The 18,845-nt window shown below is 41.9% G+C and overlaps 1 protein-coding gene across 4 annotated transcripts in view; it reads right to left on the reverse strand.

Moving 5' to 3' along the window:
* Positions 1-1,233: 1,233 nt before the first annotated feature.
* Positions 1,234-18,845, reverse strand: part of elp4 (elongator acetyltransferase complex subunit 4) — a 177,522-nt gene continuing 159,910 nt past the window's right edge. For all 4 annotated transcript variants that reach the window (XM_078414876.1, XM_078414877.1, XM_078414875.1 and 1 more), the window contains one exon: positions 1,234-1,447. In XM_078414876.1, the coding sequence (XP_078271002.1) occupies positions 1,316-1,447 (132 nt within the window). In that variant the 3' untranslated portion in view covers positions 1,234-1,315. The remainder of the gene's footprint in view (positions 1,448-18,845) is intronic.

The raw sequence follows: 18,845 nt of genomic DNA on the forward strand, positions 1-18,845 counted from the left end.
TGTCCAGGAGGATTCTCTCAAACCTTCTACAGGTGCACTATGAACATACTTTGGTGGGATGAATCTCAACTTGGTTTGGCAATTACTCTGATCTTGATCTCCTTAACTATGGTGAATGCATTAAGAACAGTGAACACATCCCAGTCTATTACAGGCTCATCACTTCCGTTCATCCAGTCCAGCTTCACAGTGTGCTGCATCAGGAAGACCATAAGTAACGTCAAGGATGCTGGCCGCTCTGGCCATTCCCTTTTCTCTCTTCTACCTTTTCTCCGCAACCACTAGACCTCATTCACTTTGGCATTTTATTATACGTTACTCAGATTGTACTGCAATCGGTGCTGCGTTCTGCTGTTTAGCTTTGTTGATATATTTATTGTGTAGTTATGTTATTTATTGTTTATGCTATGAACTTTGAGAACTGGAATTTTCATTGGACCCCAGTGTACATGACAAATAAGGTAACATGATTCTGAATTCTCTAAAATCTCAGCTCTTTTCGAAACCTGTGTTCATACATCAACAATATTTCTGGAGACGGGTCTACTACCTGACCTTTACACTCAATAATTCCCTCCTTGAACATCTTGGTCTCTCCTACTTTCATAGCTCTTCTTAAAACCTATGTCTTTGACCAACATTTGTCTCATTATTCCTATCATTTCCTTCAGTGGCTTGCTGTTATGTATTGCCTGATAATATTCCCACAACATATCTTGAACCTTTATGTTAAGAGTAGAAGTTGTTGTCAGTAAGAATTCAATTAGTTTTCTCTTGACAGAAAGTTTACATTGTGCTGGGAAGCTCTAAATGGATTGAGTTTATTGCACATTTATTTCTTTTTAATTTAGTTATTAACACATGTTTATAAATAGTTCCTTAAGAACCTGAAATGAAGTAGCAGCTTGTCACATCTCTTAGAATCCTCCTTGCTAAGAATGAATAGCAATGGGTATATGTGCAAAGACAAAGATGTTGTTTCTTCAAAATGCATGGACAAAGGTTTGCAAAATCCTGTACATATTGAAATTCAACTAATCCAACCTGGCTGCCTTTGCAATTTTCTGTCCTCTGACCACAAATAAATATTTTATGGCCTGATTTTGATTCACTTGTAAATAAGAGGGAGTTTTATTTGATAAAATCCTCCACATGGTCAACTCATTATCACTGCGATGTGTGCCAGGTGATGGAGAGAATGTGTTTACTAATGAACCAGACAATAACATTTATTGCTTTTATTTATACACCAATGATTTATAATAACACTTTACATATGATGAGAATACAGAGTGAAATGGCTCAACAAAAGTCACTAGAAGTCCAGGTGCTTATTGCCGCTGGCTACACCACCACATCCTGAGCTCAGCAGTTTGGCTGATTCTGCCACATCTTGTTTGCTTGATCGGCTCACTGTGTCTGACAAGTCTGGAGGCAAATGCAGTCTCTGTTAAAACGAGAGAAAGGAAGAAAAAGACTATTTAAAATCTGCTAAGGCAATCTTAGATAAATTACCACAATAACAATAAAAATCTGAATTGCAGAGAAAAATCAATGATTATTTCAATTCTTTCCAGAAAAGTTGACGTCAAACAACAAAATCAATGGCACTTTCTAATAATGATTTGCAGTTGCACACTGCATTTCACTTGCTTAGAACCAATGTATATTTGAAGTGCAGTCATCGTTTTAAGGGGGGAAATATTCCAGTGAATCTTTATGCTTTAAGGTCCCATGACTACATGTGCGTCAGTTGAGTCACTCCTGGGAAATCACATTCATCTTCCAGTTATGCTGCGGGATCTTTGACATTTGCTTGAGAGGGAAGAAAGGACTATCTAACATTGCAGAGTGATTACAGTGGTTTGCTGGTATGAGCTGAGATCATCTGTTCAAACCTCTGGAAGGGGATGTGGACCTTCCAGTTTGAGAGGTGAGTTTATTGTCGACTGAGTCACAGCAGGACATTTCTGCAATGAAATCTTGTGGCTTAGCAGATCCTAAATTAATCATTCATGGTACCATGAACATTTTAAACCCCATGCGAAAAAATGAAGCACAAAATCTTAATGCTGCATAACAGAGCATGCAGCAATTCAAATCGGTTCATATTTATACCATTCATTCATTCGAATCACCCCATAATTCCCACCTGTGAGGACTGACAGATGACATGCATCTTTGTCAATGACTGAGTAAGAGGCAGGCAGTGACTTGGAGCGGAAGGGAACGATTTACTGTCCAAGCCATTCACCAATCTTCCTTTTGAACACGGAATAACTTTGTGTCTTCATCTGCGGTATAAGGTGGGCACAAACTCACCCAATGTTCACACAAATCTATGCCTCACACTTGGTTGTGTTGCACCTGTTTCACCAGAACTAGGAAATGTTAGAAAGTTTCAAAGAAGGGAGGGGTCAAAGGGAATATCTGTGATAGCATGAAGACCAAAAGTCACTGAAAGATGTCACGTAGACTGATCATAACACCTTTCCCAATATGCCTACCAATAAGTCTTCTTTTTCTCCACCATAGTTCACAAGATTTTCAACTCATTTTCATTTTCAGCACTTTTCTGCCCTTCTCCCTTCTTCCTTGATCAGGAGCAACATAGGGTTCCATTTGTCCTCATTATTTTCTCCAATCTTTTCCACATTCAAAGTACATAGTTCCTGCTACCTTCAGCATAATGACACTGTCACATCTTCTCCCACTACCACTCCACACTACTTTCCCCAACTCCACTCTTCTTTTAAGGTTCTGATGGGTTTAAAGAGTTATGGACCAAATGCAGCAAATGGGACTAGTCGAATATGCTGACTTGGCCAGCATGCACAAGGTGGGCTGAAGGGCCTGTTTCCGTGCTGTACAGCTTTATTACTCTATCAATGCTTACAAATGAGCGATTCTGACAAAAAGGTTTCTCCCTACCACTCAATGTATCCAACATTTAAAAAAATGTTTCTTACAATAACATCAGTGTTATCAAATGGTGATGGTATAGAATATTAACACAAAAGATCAATTTTAATTATGCAGCACTTTCTTTGCAGTAACTTGTCCTAAGATGCAACATATTCCATCTAAAAAAAATGTGACTTGGCTGGAAGGTGATGCTAAGGCGGCTGGCCAAAAGCTTGATCAAAAGAGGTGGGTCTTAACAATGTTTTGATTGAAGAAAGTAGAGGCTTTTATGAAGATACCAATACTGCAGTGGAGAAAAATGGCAGCTGAGCCAAAATTCCTTTTGTGATATTTATAGAACAATTCAAAGTGCTGCCATAACTACTTTCTTTGTGATAGACCTGCCATAACCAATAAATGCTTGGTTGGTTCAATCGGCTGCCAGCAAACCGTAGTTGTACATTTCCGTACTTGTAGAACAGTGAACGCAATATAAAAAATTATAAATTCTGGTTTACCGGAAATGACAACATTGATATAAATTGAGAAGTTTCTAGATTTTAAAATTCAGCAATGCTCCAGGCTACGCCTGGTTTATCCCTGCCTCGCTGGTATTAAATATTTTCAGTGAGTACACCTCTGCATAGCTAGATTGCCTTTGCATCTAGATGGATGTGAAAAATATGGTATAACTCGGCTTCACACGGCATTAGGCTGATACCCACGAGTATAAAGCCTATATATAAAGTGAGGAGGTGACTGGAGGAGACTCACTGTGATGGATGTTTTTTGTTTTATGTTGGTTTTGAGATTGTGTGTTTTATTGCTTTCTTTTTTATTGCCTCTCATTGTTGACTGTGGGTAACATAATTTCGTCCAAAAACATGTTTTTGGATGACAATAAAGGCCATTCTATTCTATTCTATTCTATACACATCGCCGTAAAGAAAATACACTTCCAAATAAATAGTCAAAGCAGTGTCCATTGCTTCATTCTTCCACATTTGCACAGAGCACGCTTGCTTCATAATTTCTGTCCAAAAAATAACAAGTTTACCAACACAAAATACAATAATAAAAAGTATTACACGCCTTAAAAACTATTGGTTGACTTGATCAGGTCCAACCCCTCTGGCAGTGGTAGGCAATCATGCCACATCACTCGCACCCTAAATCCTGAACAGGCCGGTAATTAGTTGGTGAATCCAATGAATATACTTGATTTTCTGAGCTTCCTCTAAGCATCACAAATGGAGGGAGGAATGCTAGTCCCTGAACATTGATTTTTATCTTAAGCTCAATAAAAGTATAGGCACGCACGTACTCATTGTTTGAATTCCAAGCATTTTCTGTTTACAAAAAAACACAAAGACAGCTACTTGACAAGTGGTTATCTTCAAGATCACTTGACTTCCAGCCTCAAGGCATGAGCCAAAATATATTACTTGACTTGCATGGCATGACAGGAGCTCACACATCACAAACCTATCAATTTCATCACTATGTCTCAATATCAGCTTACAATGGTGACATAATACCCATAACTAACTATTTATAATATATAGCCAACCAAGGTCCAGTATTGCAGTTGGACAGCTTATTTGTTCTAATTAGAGTTCAGTTCAAATGACAAAGTTCACCACAGGAGCCTGGGGCTCACGTGTACCTTTACATACACTTTCAGTCACCAACGTTCAAATGAAACAAGACTCCCAATTTCTACCTGTATATATGCAATGAAATACTTGAGATACGAGTCGCTGACTCTTGGATCAGCTGCTGATAACACCATAAGAACACAGAGTTTGACCATTCGGCCCATCGAGTCTACTCTGCCATTCGATCATGGCTGATCTATTTTGCCCTCTCAACCCCATTCTCCCACCTTCTCCCTTGACCGTAGCCTTTGATGCCAATAGACAATAGGTGCAGGAGTAGGCCATTCGGCCCTTCGAGCCAGCACCACCATTCAACGTGATCATGGCTGATCATTCTCAATCAGTACCCCGTTCCTGCCTTCTCCCCATACCCCTTGACTCCGCTATCCTTAAGAGCTCTATCTAGCTCTCTCTTGAATGCATTCAGAGAATTTGCCTCCACTGCCTTCTGAGGCAGAGAATTCCACAGATTCACAACTCTGACTGAAAAGGTTCTTCCTCATCTCAGTTCTAAATGGCCTACCCCTTATTCTTAAACTGTGGCCCCTTGTTCTGGACTCCCCCAACATTGGGAACATGTTTCCTGCCTCTAACGTGTCCAACCCCTTAATAATCTTATACGTTTCGATAAGATGCCCTTACTAATCAATCTCCGCTTCTGATCCGTGGTACTCAACCTCAGCCACATTAGGGGAGTATCCATTGCGTGAAGCTCCCTGAAGAAGTGGGGGAGAAAAATCAGATTGGAATAGTCTCGGCAGTTGCCCATGACTCCAAATAGCTTAAAAAATAGGTTACAATCGAAATCTGTATTCACAGACTATGTATCAAGTTCCCAAGGGTGGTGCAGGAACAGAAAAACATGGTTGAACACATTTTGTTTTAGCTGGTGATAGGGCATGTTTAGCTAGTGATTAGTAAAGCACAGGGAAAACTAGGATTCATCCATAGAACCCGTCTAACACAGAAATTAAAGCAATGACTGGAATATCACATCCAATTCCGCACACCACATTCTTGGAAAAATATGGAGATGTGAAGAGGATGCAGAAAAGATTCACTGCATTGATCCCAGGGATGGGAGATTTGAGATAAAAGGTGAGATCGGAATAGTTGGCATTATTTCCTTGAAGCAAAGTAGATTTGTTGGAGGTAATATAATGGTGATTGGTTTAGATGAGGCAAACAGAGGAAAGTGAATGGTTTGAGGGCCAGTGGCATGGATTTAAAGTTCTGCCCACAGGTTACTAGAGGGATGAGAGCCACATATCATTTATGCAGAGAGTCATACCAATCAAACAGGGATTTCAACAGGGTAGGTATTCGAGGAAAAATAATTTGCGACTAATGGGATTGCTCCACTCATAGCTGACACACAGCCGAGGGACTAAAAAGATTTCTTCTGTGGTGTAACATTCCATAATTTATGCCACTCAACGGTACTTTCAGCATCAGTTAGACTTTAAAATGCAACCACACTCCGCTCAATTGGCAAAGAATTCTAAGGTAGACACAAAATGCTGGTGTAACTCAGCGGGTCAGGCAACATCTCTGGAGCGAAGGAATGGGTTGGAGAGAAGGAATGGGTGACGTTTTGGATCGAGACCCTTCTTCAGACTGATGTCAGGGGAGGGGGCAGGACAAAGATAGAATGAAGTCAGATGGTAAGACTAATGGGAGAACTGGGAAGGGGGAGGGGATGGAGAGAGAAAGCAAGGGCTATTTGAAGTTAGAGAAGTCAATGTTCATACCGCTGGGGTGTAAACTACCCAAGCGAAATATGAGGTGCTGTTCCTCCAATTCGCACTGGGCCTCACTCTGACAATGGAGGAGGCCCAGGACAGAAAGGTCAGATTGGGAATGGGAGGGGGAGTTGAAGTGCTGAGCCACCGGGAGATCAGGTAGGTTAAGACAGACTGAGCGGAGGTGTTCAGTGAAACGATCGCCAAGCCTGCGGTTGGTCTCGCCGATGTAGAGAACTTGACACCTGGAACATTGGATACAGTAGATGAGGTTGGAGGAGGTGCAGGTGAACCTCTGCATCCCTGGAAAGACAGTTTGGGTCCTTGGTTGGAGTCAAGGAAGGGCGGTAAATGGACAGGTGTTGCATCTACTGCGGTTACAGGGGAAAGTACCTGGGGAGGGGTTGATTTGGGTGGGAAGGGACGAGTTGACCAGAGGTCTCTGTGGAAAGCAGAAAGGGGTGGAGATGGGAAGATGTGGCCAGTAATGGGATCCCGTTGGAGGTGGCGAAAATGTTGGAGGATTATTTGTTGTATGCGATGGCTGATGGGGTGGCAGGTGAGGACAAGGGGGACTCTGTCCTTGTTACGAATGGGGTGAGGGGGAGCAAGAGCGGAGCTGCGGGATATCGAGGAGACCCTAGTGAGAGCCTCATCTATAATGGAAGAGGGGAACCCCTGTTTCCTAAAGAATGAGGACATCTCCGATACCCTGGTATGGAACACCTCATCCTGGGCGCAGATGTGGCATAGACGGAGGAATTGGGAGTAGGGGATAGAGTCTTTACAGGAAGCAGGGTGGGAAGAAGTGTAGTCGAGATGGCTATGGGAGTCAGTAGGTTTGTAGTAGATGTCGGTCAATCGTCTGTTTCCTGTGGTAAAGAATTCTCATAGTGGAGAAATGCTAATGTTTTAGAGACTTTCTTATTCGCCTCTTCCTATCGTATTTTGTATTATTATTGTGATGTTACTGGTTACAACCTGAAAATCACTATTTTGAATATGATATGTTTTTGCTTGTGAGTGGTCGCAGTTCACTGGCATGTTTAATGAGCATGGAGGAGCAGGCTTAGACAAAACTTTGCTTCCTATGGCCAATTCTAAAGCATAAAATAGAGCACAATTGGTGTCTTGCTAACTCCACTAAGCGTGGCGATTTACAAACTTTATAATTATGTGCAACAAGTAGTAAATACTTGAACAACTGGGAACAATTAACACACTTGGAACAACAAACAAATATAACAGCTTTCTGTATAAGAGTATCTTATTTAATAATACAGGACAAGATTAATTTGCACTTGGAGCAGCAGGGATAAATTGAGGATAGTCCACATGACTTTGTTCAGGGGAGATTGTGTCCAACAAACTTGACTGAGGTTTTTGCAGTAATTAAGTGAATCGATAAGGTTAGTGAGGTTGATTTGGGCGAAGAAGACCTCCGGCAAAGACCTAAGTGGGGAAACTGGTCTGAACGGTAAAGGGTCCATTGAATCTAAGAACATTTAGTAAACTGGGTTCATATTTGGGTTTTGGTAGGAGACTTTGGGTGGAGGTTTGATGGTAGAGGTTTATTCTTGCTATTGGAAGCTTGGGAACAGTGCTATAGAGCACAGTTAGGTGCTGGAACAGTTGCAGTTTGTAACCTTAATATTTGGATGCATCACAGGAAGTATGATTTGTATGTTTACAGACAACATGAAACTTGACTGTGAGGGGAACAGTGTTCACCAATAGAATGACACTGCCAAAGGGAAGATGGGCAAAGCAATGGCAGACAGCATTTCATCCTGAAAATGTGAGATGATGCATTTTGGGAGGGCCAATAAGACTAATAACAGTGAATATATGGATTCTAAGGAACTACCAAGGAACGCAAGGATCTTGGTGTATATGTTCAAGGAATCAAGAACTTAAGGGCATAGGTTTAAGGTGAGAGGGAACCTGAGGGGCCACTTTTTCACACAGAGGTTGGTGGGTATATGGAACACCTTGTGAGAAGTTGACGCAGGCACAATAACAATATTTAAAAGACTTTTGGGCAGGCACACGGATATGGACGGTTTAGAGAGAACTGGGCCAGGTGCGGGGAAATGGCCAAACGTGGATGGGGCATCTTGATCAGCATGGATGAGTTGGGCCGAAGGGTCTGTTCCCTAGCTTTATGACCCTATAATTTCTGAAGATAGCAGCACAGGTAAATCAGATGGTTCGGAAAGTATATGAGATTCCTAGGTTTAGTAAAGGTTTAAGAAAAGGGGTAGGGGCTTCAGAGGGGATTTGAGAAAGCATTTATTTCTACATCCAAAGGGTGGTTGAAATCTGGGATATGGGGTGATAGAGACAGATTCTCACACAGCACGTTAGTGTCTAGATGAGCAATTGAAATGGTAAGAAATAAAGACTACAGGCTGGGAAATGGGGTTAATATAGATAACTATTTGACAGCCAGCACGGTCACGGTAGGCCAAATGGCCAAAAGGCAGGAACGGGTTACTGATTGTGAATGATCAGCCATGATCACATTGAATGGCGGTGCTGGGGCGAAGGGCCGAATGGCCCACTCCTGCACGTATTGTTTATTGCCTATTGTCTATTGTCTTTTCATTGCTCTGTGATAGGTAGGATATATGATCTGTGCCACCCATCTCAGTGGCTCAGGTACAATACCGCCAGATGTATACTCCTGCCTATGCATCATTCTCTGAAACATTACTCGGTTATGCAACAGAATAAGCAAACCAGATGACGAACTGTAAAACCTGCTGCAAGTTCACATGGTGAAATGCTGTTTTCCAGAAACTACTTGAATTCTAGGACCTGAGTAATAAGCAAAGGCCAGCAGCATCTTGGCTTATTTGGAAAGTCAGTCAAGCGTAATACCTGAACTTGTAACCCTTCAAATACACTCTCTTGCTTCAGGTTACTTGTTTAACATTCTTTCTGTAAGTACTTACTAAAGAAGAGCTGAAGTAGGATTGTGCCAGATACTATTCAAACTACAAGAGTATTAAGTGACAATTGATTTTAAATAGCTCCAGAATTCACTATTACCCTTTGGGACTTTTCTTTCCAGTTGTATTCTGCATAATTTCTGGACCTGCGTTATTCTGGAATAGATACAACTGCAAAAAATGTAATATCAGCAAGAATTTATTTTAAATATACATGCTGCTTTGATTCAGCGTTATCCATTTAGACAAAGCTCAGTCTGAAGAAGGGTCTCGACCCGAAACGTCACCCATTCCTTCTCTCCAGAGATGTTGTCTGTCCCGCTGAGTTACTCTAGCATTTTGTGTCTAGTATATATCGGATTATCAGTATAGATTCAGCCAAGATAGGGAATCTCATGAAGGAACATGCCAGTTTTTGCTCATTTGGTAGAATTCTTGGCTCTGAGCCAGAATGTCAAAGGTTTTACTCTAGAAACTTGAGTACAAAAATCTAGACAGACATTTCACTGCATTGCCCAGGTTTGAAGTCTTGTTCACTGTGCTGTCCCTAAACCAAGGTCTCTACTGCTCTCTCAAAAAAGATAAACAGCAATAGAATCCGCCTTATATGCTGACGAATAAATATTGCCCAGTTCACATGACAAAAGCGGAACCATGTGTGGGAGCTTGCTGCTTTTGGGCGTGTTGCTGCAATACCTATTTCTATTTTCTCCATTCCCAGACAATTCCCTCACTTGATTTCCTTTCCCCCTCCTCCATTGGTCCCCACGGTTTACTGTTCCCAACAGTCACCACCCTCTGAAGAAGGGTCACGACCCGAAGCGTCACCCATTCCTTCTCTCCAGAGTTGCTGCCTGCCCCTCCGAGTTACTCCAGCTTTTTGTGTCTATCTTCGGTTTAAACCAGCATCTGCAGTTCCCTCCTACACCACCCTCATTAAATGCAATTTTCTCCTTCCTTTGGTTGCAGATTCCAGAATATGCAGGGATTTGTTCTCCGTTTATCACCTCACAGCTTCTGTGCCATCTCTACCTTCACTCCCCCACCTGACCATTATCTGCCAAGCAACGCTCTCACCTGTATCCAGGCCACTGGCTTTTGCCTCACCCGTTCCCCACATCTTTATATTCGCTAATTATCCTCTGCTCTTTTAGTTTAGAAGAAGGATTCGACTGGCATAGACCTCCACAAATGCTGCCCGACCCTCTGATTTCCGCTCGATGCTCTCCTTTTTGTTTTGCAACAGATTCCCAGCATCTGCAGTTCTCTGTACATCCAACTTTGACAACCCATTCTGTTAATTTTATTCCAGACAATCTGCGATCAGAGTTTTGTCACAAAATAATTGGTTGAATATTGAAATTCTTCTTGTTGGAAATGAGGAACTATTACATTCATTCACAAAATGCTGGAGGAACTCAGCAGGTCAGGCAGCATCTCAGGAGAGAAGGAATGGGAGACGTTTCGGGTCGAGACCCTTCTTCAGACTGAACTATTGCATTCATAGTGAGGAGGCAAGATAAAAGAAAGCAATGCTGAACTCACAAGAAAGTATCTGACTATCTCCCCTACCAAAGCATCTCATAATTTTATATACCTCTATCAGGCCTCCCCTCAGCCTTCGATGCTTGAGAGAAAAGTTGCATTGGCGTTTTTACTACGAATAAGGTATTAAAACATCCTTGCATTACATTGAGTTCAATCAAATCACATAAGTTCATCAATTATACACCGATGAGCCAAAACATTATGACCACCTGCCTAATATGCTGTTGGTCCTCCGTGTGCCGCCAAAACAGTGCCGACCCGCCGAGGCATGGACTCTACAAGACCCCTGAAGGTGTCCTGTGGCATCTGGCACCAAAACATTAGCAGCAGATCCTTTAGCAGTACCCCACAAGCCTTGCCGTTTCAGAGATGCTCTGACCCAGTCGTCTGGCCATAACAATATGGCCCTTGTCAAAGTCGCTCAGGTCTTTACTCCTGCCCATTTCTCCTACATCCAACACATCAACTTCAAGAACTGACTGTTCACCTGCTGCCGAATATATCCTACCCCTTGATAGGTGCCATTGTAACAAGATAATCAATGTGATTCACTTCATCTGTCAGTGGTCATAATGTTTTGGCTCATCGGTGTATAAATGCTCTCAAATGTTTTCTTCTTTCAAATGTCTACTTCATATGTCCATTAAGATAACAAAGTCTAATGAATTTATCTCTTGCAGTTAAACCGTCATGTTAGAATCATTCACCATGTTTTCTTGTGACCAGATATTTTCAAATGTACAACTTTTCCATGAAATGCTTAAGGCAGAGATGATTCTTTGGGTTATTAACTAAGCAGATTATGGGAGAATCAAAATCATCCACTGTTCTCGACTCTTTACATGTACCAAAAGACAAACCATTTTACAATTGTGATTTACGCCTTGGCAATGAATTTCTTCGAAAGTAAAATGATTTTGTTTTTGCTGCATTATGTCACCCCTGACGTCCAACATTCCAGCAAGTATATACCCAGTCTCTGCAATAACTATAGCCCTGCATTCCAGGAACATCCAGGTGAATCTCTTCTGCATTTTCTTTATTGCTAGTATAGTGTGGCAACCAGAACTGTACACAATACTCGATGTGCGATCTAACCAATGTTTTGCACAGCTGCAACGTGACATCCAATCATTTATATCCAGTGCCTTAGCCTAAAAGGAAAACATTCCAAATGTCCCATTCACTATCCTGAACACATGTGGTGCCACTTTCAGGGAGCTGTGGACTTTGAGGTAATCAGAGGCTAAATATAAAACCACCAAGGTCCCAACATACTGTTTGATCTTAAACATGTAATTGAAAAACTAAATAGTTGTCTCTCTCACATTGCATTATGTTTTCAAGCCATCCTAACTGCCATGTAGGCCACCGTTCCATTTCATAAATATCAGTCATTTGCAAAAGGCAGAAAACAATTATTCTAGAAGCATGCTACTCCTTAAGTATGAAGATGCTACGATTCAAAGGGTGGCACGTTGTTTTGAATACAAGCAGTGAACAAGGACTTCTTGTTATGGGGAGGCACAGGAGTGGAGTTGCTGCCTTACAGCACCAGATACTAGGATTCGATCCTGACTACGGGTGCTGCCTGTATGAAGTTTGCATGTTCTCCCTGTGACCTCATGTGTTTTCTCCAGGTGCCCCAGTTTCTTCCCACATTCCAAAGACGTACGGGTTCTTAGGTTAATTGGCTTCGGTGAAAAATAATTTGTTCCTAGTGAAGGATAGTGCTAGTGTACGAGGTGATCGCTGGTCCATGTGGTCTCGGTGGGCTGAAGGGCATGTTTCCGCACAGCATTTCTAAAGTCTGTAGTCTAAAAGGAGAAGTAGATTTAGATTTTTAGATTTAGAGATACAGCGCAGAAACAGGCCCTTCAGCCCACCGGGTCCGCGCCGCCCAGCGATCCCCGCACACTAACACTATCCTACACCCACTAGGGACAATTTTTACATTTGCCCAGCCAATTAACCTACATACCTGTACGTCTTTGGAGTGTGGGAGGAAACCGAAGATCTCGGAGAAAACCCACGCAGGTCACGGGTAGAACGTACAAACTCCGTACAGACGGCGCCCGTTGTCAGGATCGAACCTGAGTCTCCGGCGCTGCATTTGCTGTAAGGCAGCAACTCTACCGCTGTGCCACCGTGTAAGATGTTCTCATAGCACAACTGCTACCCACTGCAGTTACTCTCCCATTGTTTCCACACGGTTCCATTAGTTACAAAGAAGCACAACTAGTTTATCTTTTCTATCAATAATAGGAACTCTAATGTAGCAGTGTGGGGACCTTTTGATGAGCATTTATGATTCTGAGCCCGGAGAACTATTTAAAAACAGGAAAACAATAACTTAAGTAAAAATCTATGTTCTTTACCTGCACCTGAACAATTTCATAGTGCTTTATCGAAGTCCTGTCACACTTTAGAAACCCTGATGGAGAAACTTGATGGATTATACTTAATGCCCATAGCATTGATTAAACATTTAATGAGCTATCAAGAATTCTCTGCTACCTTTAGATTTACCAAAAAATAAAAGTTAATACACTACACAATAATGAATGAAAACAAAAATCACACCAGTTCCTGGTAGTCATTCATTTTCATTTTGGAGGTCAGCAGCCCAAAGGTACGAAGACAAATTCTGTTGTGCAGGTTAAAGGACACAGGACTATGTTTGAGTTTCAGAGACATGCGAAGAAGAAAAAAAATCCCAAACAGCCCTTTAGCAGTCTGTCTAATTTAAATGTTTTCAGCAGAGCTGGATTTTACCCAGAGGTAGAATGAAGACAGGAAGGCAGTGTAAAACACTGCAGAAAATGCATGTAAATGGTGCTTTCAGTTTTAATAGGTTGGACTGAAATGCTGAAGCCCCACATTTTTTGACAGGATGTCGACAGTAAGATTCCCAACCTTCTTGTTGGCAAGCTGAACTTTAGCAAGGCAGATAAGTGCGAGGAGATGGGATCTTTAAAATCATGTTTAAACAGCACTGTTGCATTAACGCTGAATCCACATATTTTGCAAATCAGAATACATTTAGCAAATAAATTATAAAAGTGCCACAAGTACCTTAGCTTTACGATGCCAAAGTCAGAAATATTTTTTTTTCTATTTAAATGCAGCACTTCCCATATTTTAAACTAAAGAAAAAATAAGACATGATTTTGCTTCTTACATTATCAAACAGTTGAAATTGTGAACGAGCTGTTTCAAGAATTGAAGTCTCTAGTAACAAGTTACTGCATCAAGCTAACGAACAAACTCTAAACTCCTCTCTGTCATTGAAAATGTGTGGCAAGAGATAGATAAAGACTAGAGATGGTAAAGAAATCCAGGTAACATTGATACACTAAATGGCTCGGAAATAATTGGAAATGCAATGATAAACTCACAGCGCCTACAATTATTATTGTGTTAAAAAGTCAGCAAATTATGACCAGACATTTGACACTGCCAGATGACTTGTAATCTATACACTAAAACTCAAGTTTGTTTGTTTGTTTATTCCTGAACTACAGACAAAACAGTACATGATAGCTCGACAATTTTAGGCCCATCTTACTCACCGTCGACCCTTTGGTGCTAATGGAAGAAGTTTCATTGAAATCGGTGTTATATTTTTTAAGTTATTCACATTTAAAATTTTAAATCTATCTCCTAGGGCGAGAGGGGGAGGGGGGGAGGATAAGGGGGGTTGAGGAGGATAGAGTGGGGGGAGGGGAAGGGGGGAGGGAGGGGGAGGGGGGTGGGGGGAGGGAAGGGGGGAAAGAGGGGGGGGGGGGAAGAGAGAGTGCTGCACCGATGCAGGAGTGGCTCAATGGGTATAGATTACAAGTGGCTCAATGGGTCCACTTGGTCTAGTATTACATATAATCATAGGAGGATAAAGGACCTTCTGCAAAAATGGTCTGGAACTCAGTGTTTGAAAAGGTGGCGGATGCAGAAACCCTCAACATATTGCAAAAGGTGCATGGATAAGCATTTGAAGAGCCAAACCCACAAGATATGGAGGAACAACTTGGATGGAGAATAGTTTAGTTCTATTTTTGCTGGTAAATTCCGAACGGCCTTCTTCTTTTTGAACAATTCTATAATTTTTTTTCTGCTGCTTGTTTACTCAGATTTCTCTTGTCCATGCCAATCCCGATGCTTTGCAGCCCACCATGCCTTTCCTATCCAAGGACCTGTCCAAACACTTCTCAAAACCTGTAATTGTATCCGCTTTCACCACCTACGCTGGCAGCTCGTTCCAGATATTTACCATCTTCTACGTGAGACAAATTCCCTTGAGATCCTCTATAATTTTCCTCTCTCATCTTAATCCTGTGCCCTCTGGTTCTAGATTACCCTGCCTTAGGAAAACCGAGTCTACCATCTATTCTATCAATGTCTCTCATAATTTTATAAACCTCTATCATGTCACCCCTTTAGCCTACATCCTGACAAGAATAAACCCAGCCTTCGAATCTCTTCTTAGAACTCCAGGCCTTCACTTGAGGCAACATCCTGGTGAATTACTTCAGCACTCTCTCTATAGCTATTGCCTTCCTCGAGTGAACCAGAAATGTACACAATAATCTAAGAGCTGTCTAATCAATGTTTTCTCCAGCAACAGCACGGTGTCTGAACAGTGATATCGTATGCCTCAGCCTATGAAGGCAAGCATTCCAAATGCCCTTTCACTACCCTACCCACTAGTGTTGATACCTTCAGGGAGCTCGGGACTCCAAGATCCCTCTCTAAGTTACTGTTCCCTTGGTCCCTGCCATTTAATCTACATGTCCTACCAGTTTAATTTCCCAGAGTCGATTGCCTCATACTTATCTGGATTAATTCTATCTGCCACTGCTCCGTTCCACTTTCCAGCTGATCTATGTCCCCGATGTAGCTTTAGACCACCTCCTTCATTATTTACTATGCTACCAATTTTCGTGCTGTCTGTACCATTAATGGGGTTAATGCTCTCTTTGATTTAACTACTTAAGGAGACATATCATTCAATCCAATGTTCATAATGACCCCCCGACCCCCACTCCCACCTCCCCTCCCCCTCCCCTGCCCCTCCTCAGCACCCCAACAACCCCCCCATTTACCCACCCCATCCCCTCTCAACATCAACAGGCCTCATGCTACACAGCGAGGCGAGGCGAGGCCAAGCCAGTGGCCAGTGGCAGGGCGAGTGACAGGGTGAGGCCAGTGGCCAGCGGCAGGGCGGGGTGAGGTGAGGTGAGGTGAGGGGCCAGGCGAGCGGCGAGGCATGTGTTTTGCCGAAAAATGTGAGGCGAAATCGGAATGGCGGAAATGAAATAAGAAAGCGGAAACTTTCCGCCAAATTTGGAAGGGTTGGGAGGTCTGCTAATCCATGTTAATCTTGGAGAAACATTTTTTGTTCAAAATGAACAGACACTAAAAGTAGTTGGCAACAATAAATTAGAAAACTGTTATTTCATCTGCAAGTTCAAATATAGGTTAAGTTGATCAAAAAAGCCATTTGTCTAACACGAGGCCCCCTTTAAAATGGGTTTTGTCAGTTTTGACATGGTTCATAAAGGAGGCAATTTGTACCATACAATTGTCAGAAATAGAGATGGTATACTAGTGTATTCATGCATGATTTTTAAAATTTAGAATGGGTATCAAAAGAGATGCAGAATGAAAATAATCTCAACAGTACACTACCTACATTTCCTCTGATATTGACCAATGCAGCGTCTCACATTAATAGTGTCAATGAGAAATTAAAATTTACATGCCATAGCTGATCTAGCACTACATTATAAATATCCATGATCTATTATCTACAATAATCCCTGTAATAATTGCACCAATCTCATAATCCTTACATGGGTGTTAATGCATCTCGGACATTTTGAATTTGTTTGGTTCCTTGTTCTGCAGTGGTGTTTCAGGATTTTCTTTTTGCTGTAGAAATGCTCTACAGCATCTCCATGTATCATGCTGACCCATCACCTTGAACACATTTTCTTGCTCGTTTGTGCTGTTTCCCAAAAATGATTGTCAAACTGTCACGCTGATAGAGTAGAGGTAAAGAGTCACACTCCTCTTAATCAGAAGGGCACAGTTGGTTGTTGAAACAAACGGCCAAGTAAATATAATGGCAAACAATATTACATCCAATGTTGTCATAATGATTCTTGATATCATGCAGCAACAATCAAATTGGCTAAAGGCTATCTTGTGCAAGGCTGGATTTTGGAGTATGAAGTAATGATTGATCATCTATTCTGGGATTCTTCCTGAAAATAGCTGCAAATAATTCAGCCTCATCTTTGGTATTCGCATGCTGGGCTTCACCACAGATGAATTTGGACCTTCCTCCATGTCAATGATTTACTTGCCCAATATACTGATGACTGGATGCGGCAGAACCACTTTATAGGATTCTATCTGTGCAAGTCCTTGGGTTCACACTGGTGCAGAGAACTTTATGATAACATTTAGTTGGTGTTGAATAATAAACAATAGTTTCCTGTAAAGTTGATGGGAAAATTGCAAACCAGCCACCTAGATTAGAGATATGAATAGAATTGGCCAACGCTTTGGTTATTTAAAGTCAGTTGCATGAGTGCCTTCATTCGGTTGGAGAGAACCTTTGAGTATTTAATCAAAACTAGACTAAGTGGACACGTTGGGCCCAAACCTCTCCTGTATTGATGCAGCACCCTCTCCTCCCCCCTCCCCTCCCCCCACATAGACCCTCCACTCCATCTCCCTTAACCCCCCCTTATCCTCCCTCCTCCCTCCCTCCCCCCCTCCCTCCCTAGGAGGTAGATTTAAACTTTAAAATGTGAATAACTTTTAAAATATAACATCGATTTCAATTTTAGCTTCTTCCATTTGCACCAAAGGGATGACGGTGAGTAAGGTGGGTCTAAAATTGTCGCGCTATCGTGTACCGTTTTGGCTGTAGTTCAGGAAGAAACAAACAAAGAAATGAGAGTTTCAGTATATAGATGGTACCAAATGGATGGATTGTACCAATGATTGGTGCAAATGGATGGCACAATGATGCAGCAGGTAGTGTCGCTGTCTCAAATCCTGCTACACCGGTTCTATCCTGACTTCTGGTGCTGCCTGTGTGGAGTTTGCACATTCTGCATGTAACTGCAAGGGTTTTCATTAGGGGTTCTGGTTTTCACTCACACTCTACATATGTGTCAGCTGGTCAGATACTTGGCCATTGCAAAAGGACCCTAATGGAAGTGCATGAGCAGAGAAAGGGTGGGGCTGACGTCCATGTGAGAGAGAATAGGTTGCAGTGAAACAAGTGGTGGAATGGCATTGACAGGTTTGCCCTGGAGCAGCTACACAATTGATGGGCTGAGTGGTCTCCTTTCATGTTGCAGGGAAATACAAAATGACTATGACCGCACTTCACTGATTTCTGAAAGGCATTCAGTTCTATGCAGCATTCCCCCATGTTACCAACAACATTATGGAGTCATAGAAAATTCATGAACAGGACAAAGCCATTTGGCCCATCATGTCTGTACCTGTCACAAAAGAGCAATTGTGTCACCTTTCAGAAAATGTTCGATCAAGCTTTGGACACCAACCAGGTCTCGAGGCTGATAGATCATGGTATTTTCAAAAAAACAATCCCAGTATTTTTAAATGGGACGATGGTTCCTGTCATTAACACTCTTTCAGATAGCAAGTTCTAGACTTCGGCTGCATCAACTGTGTGGCTGCTCCCAGGGCAATCCTGTCAATTCCATTCCCCCCCATATTTCCCTGCAACCTAGTCCCATTGATATGGTGTCTTCCCTTTAATACTTCACACCAATTATTTTATATTAATGCCCTTTGTTTGACACCGCTGCCTGGGTAAATTGGTCCTTTGATACTCTTTTTTTGGCCCCTTTTAATTTTTGTCTCATTAAGTCTCTCCTCTGCTTTCGTTGTTTCACAGAAACCAACCTTAGCTTTTCCCAGTTTACCTCATTGCTAAAGTTTTCCAGTCTTGGCAACAGCTTAGTAAATCTACTCTGTACCTTCCCCAGCAAGATCAA

Source organism: Rhinoraja longicauda, chromosome 18, assembly GCF_053455715.1.
Source record: "Rhinoraja longicauda isolate Sanriku21f chromosome 18, sRhiLon1.1, whole genome shotgun sequence".
NCBI lineage: Eukaryota > Metazoa > Chordata > Chondrichthyes > Rajiformes > Arhynchobatidae > Rhinoraja > Rhinoraja longicauda.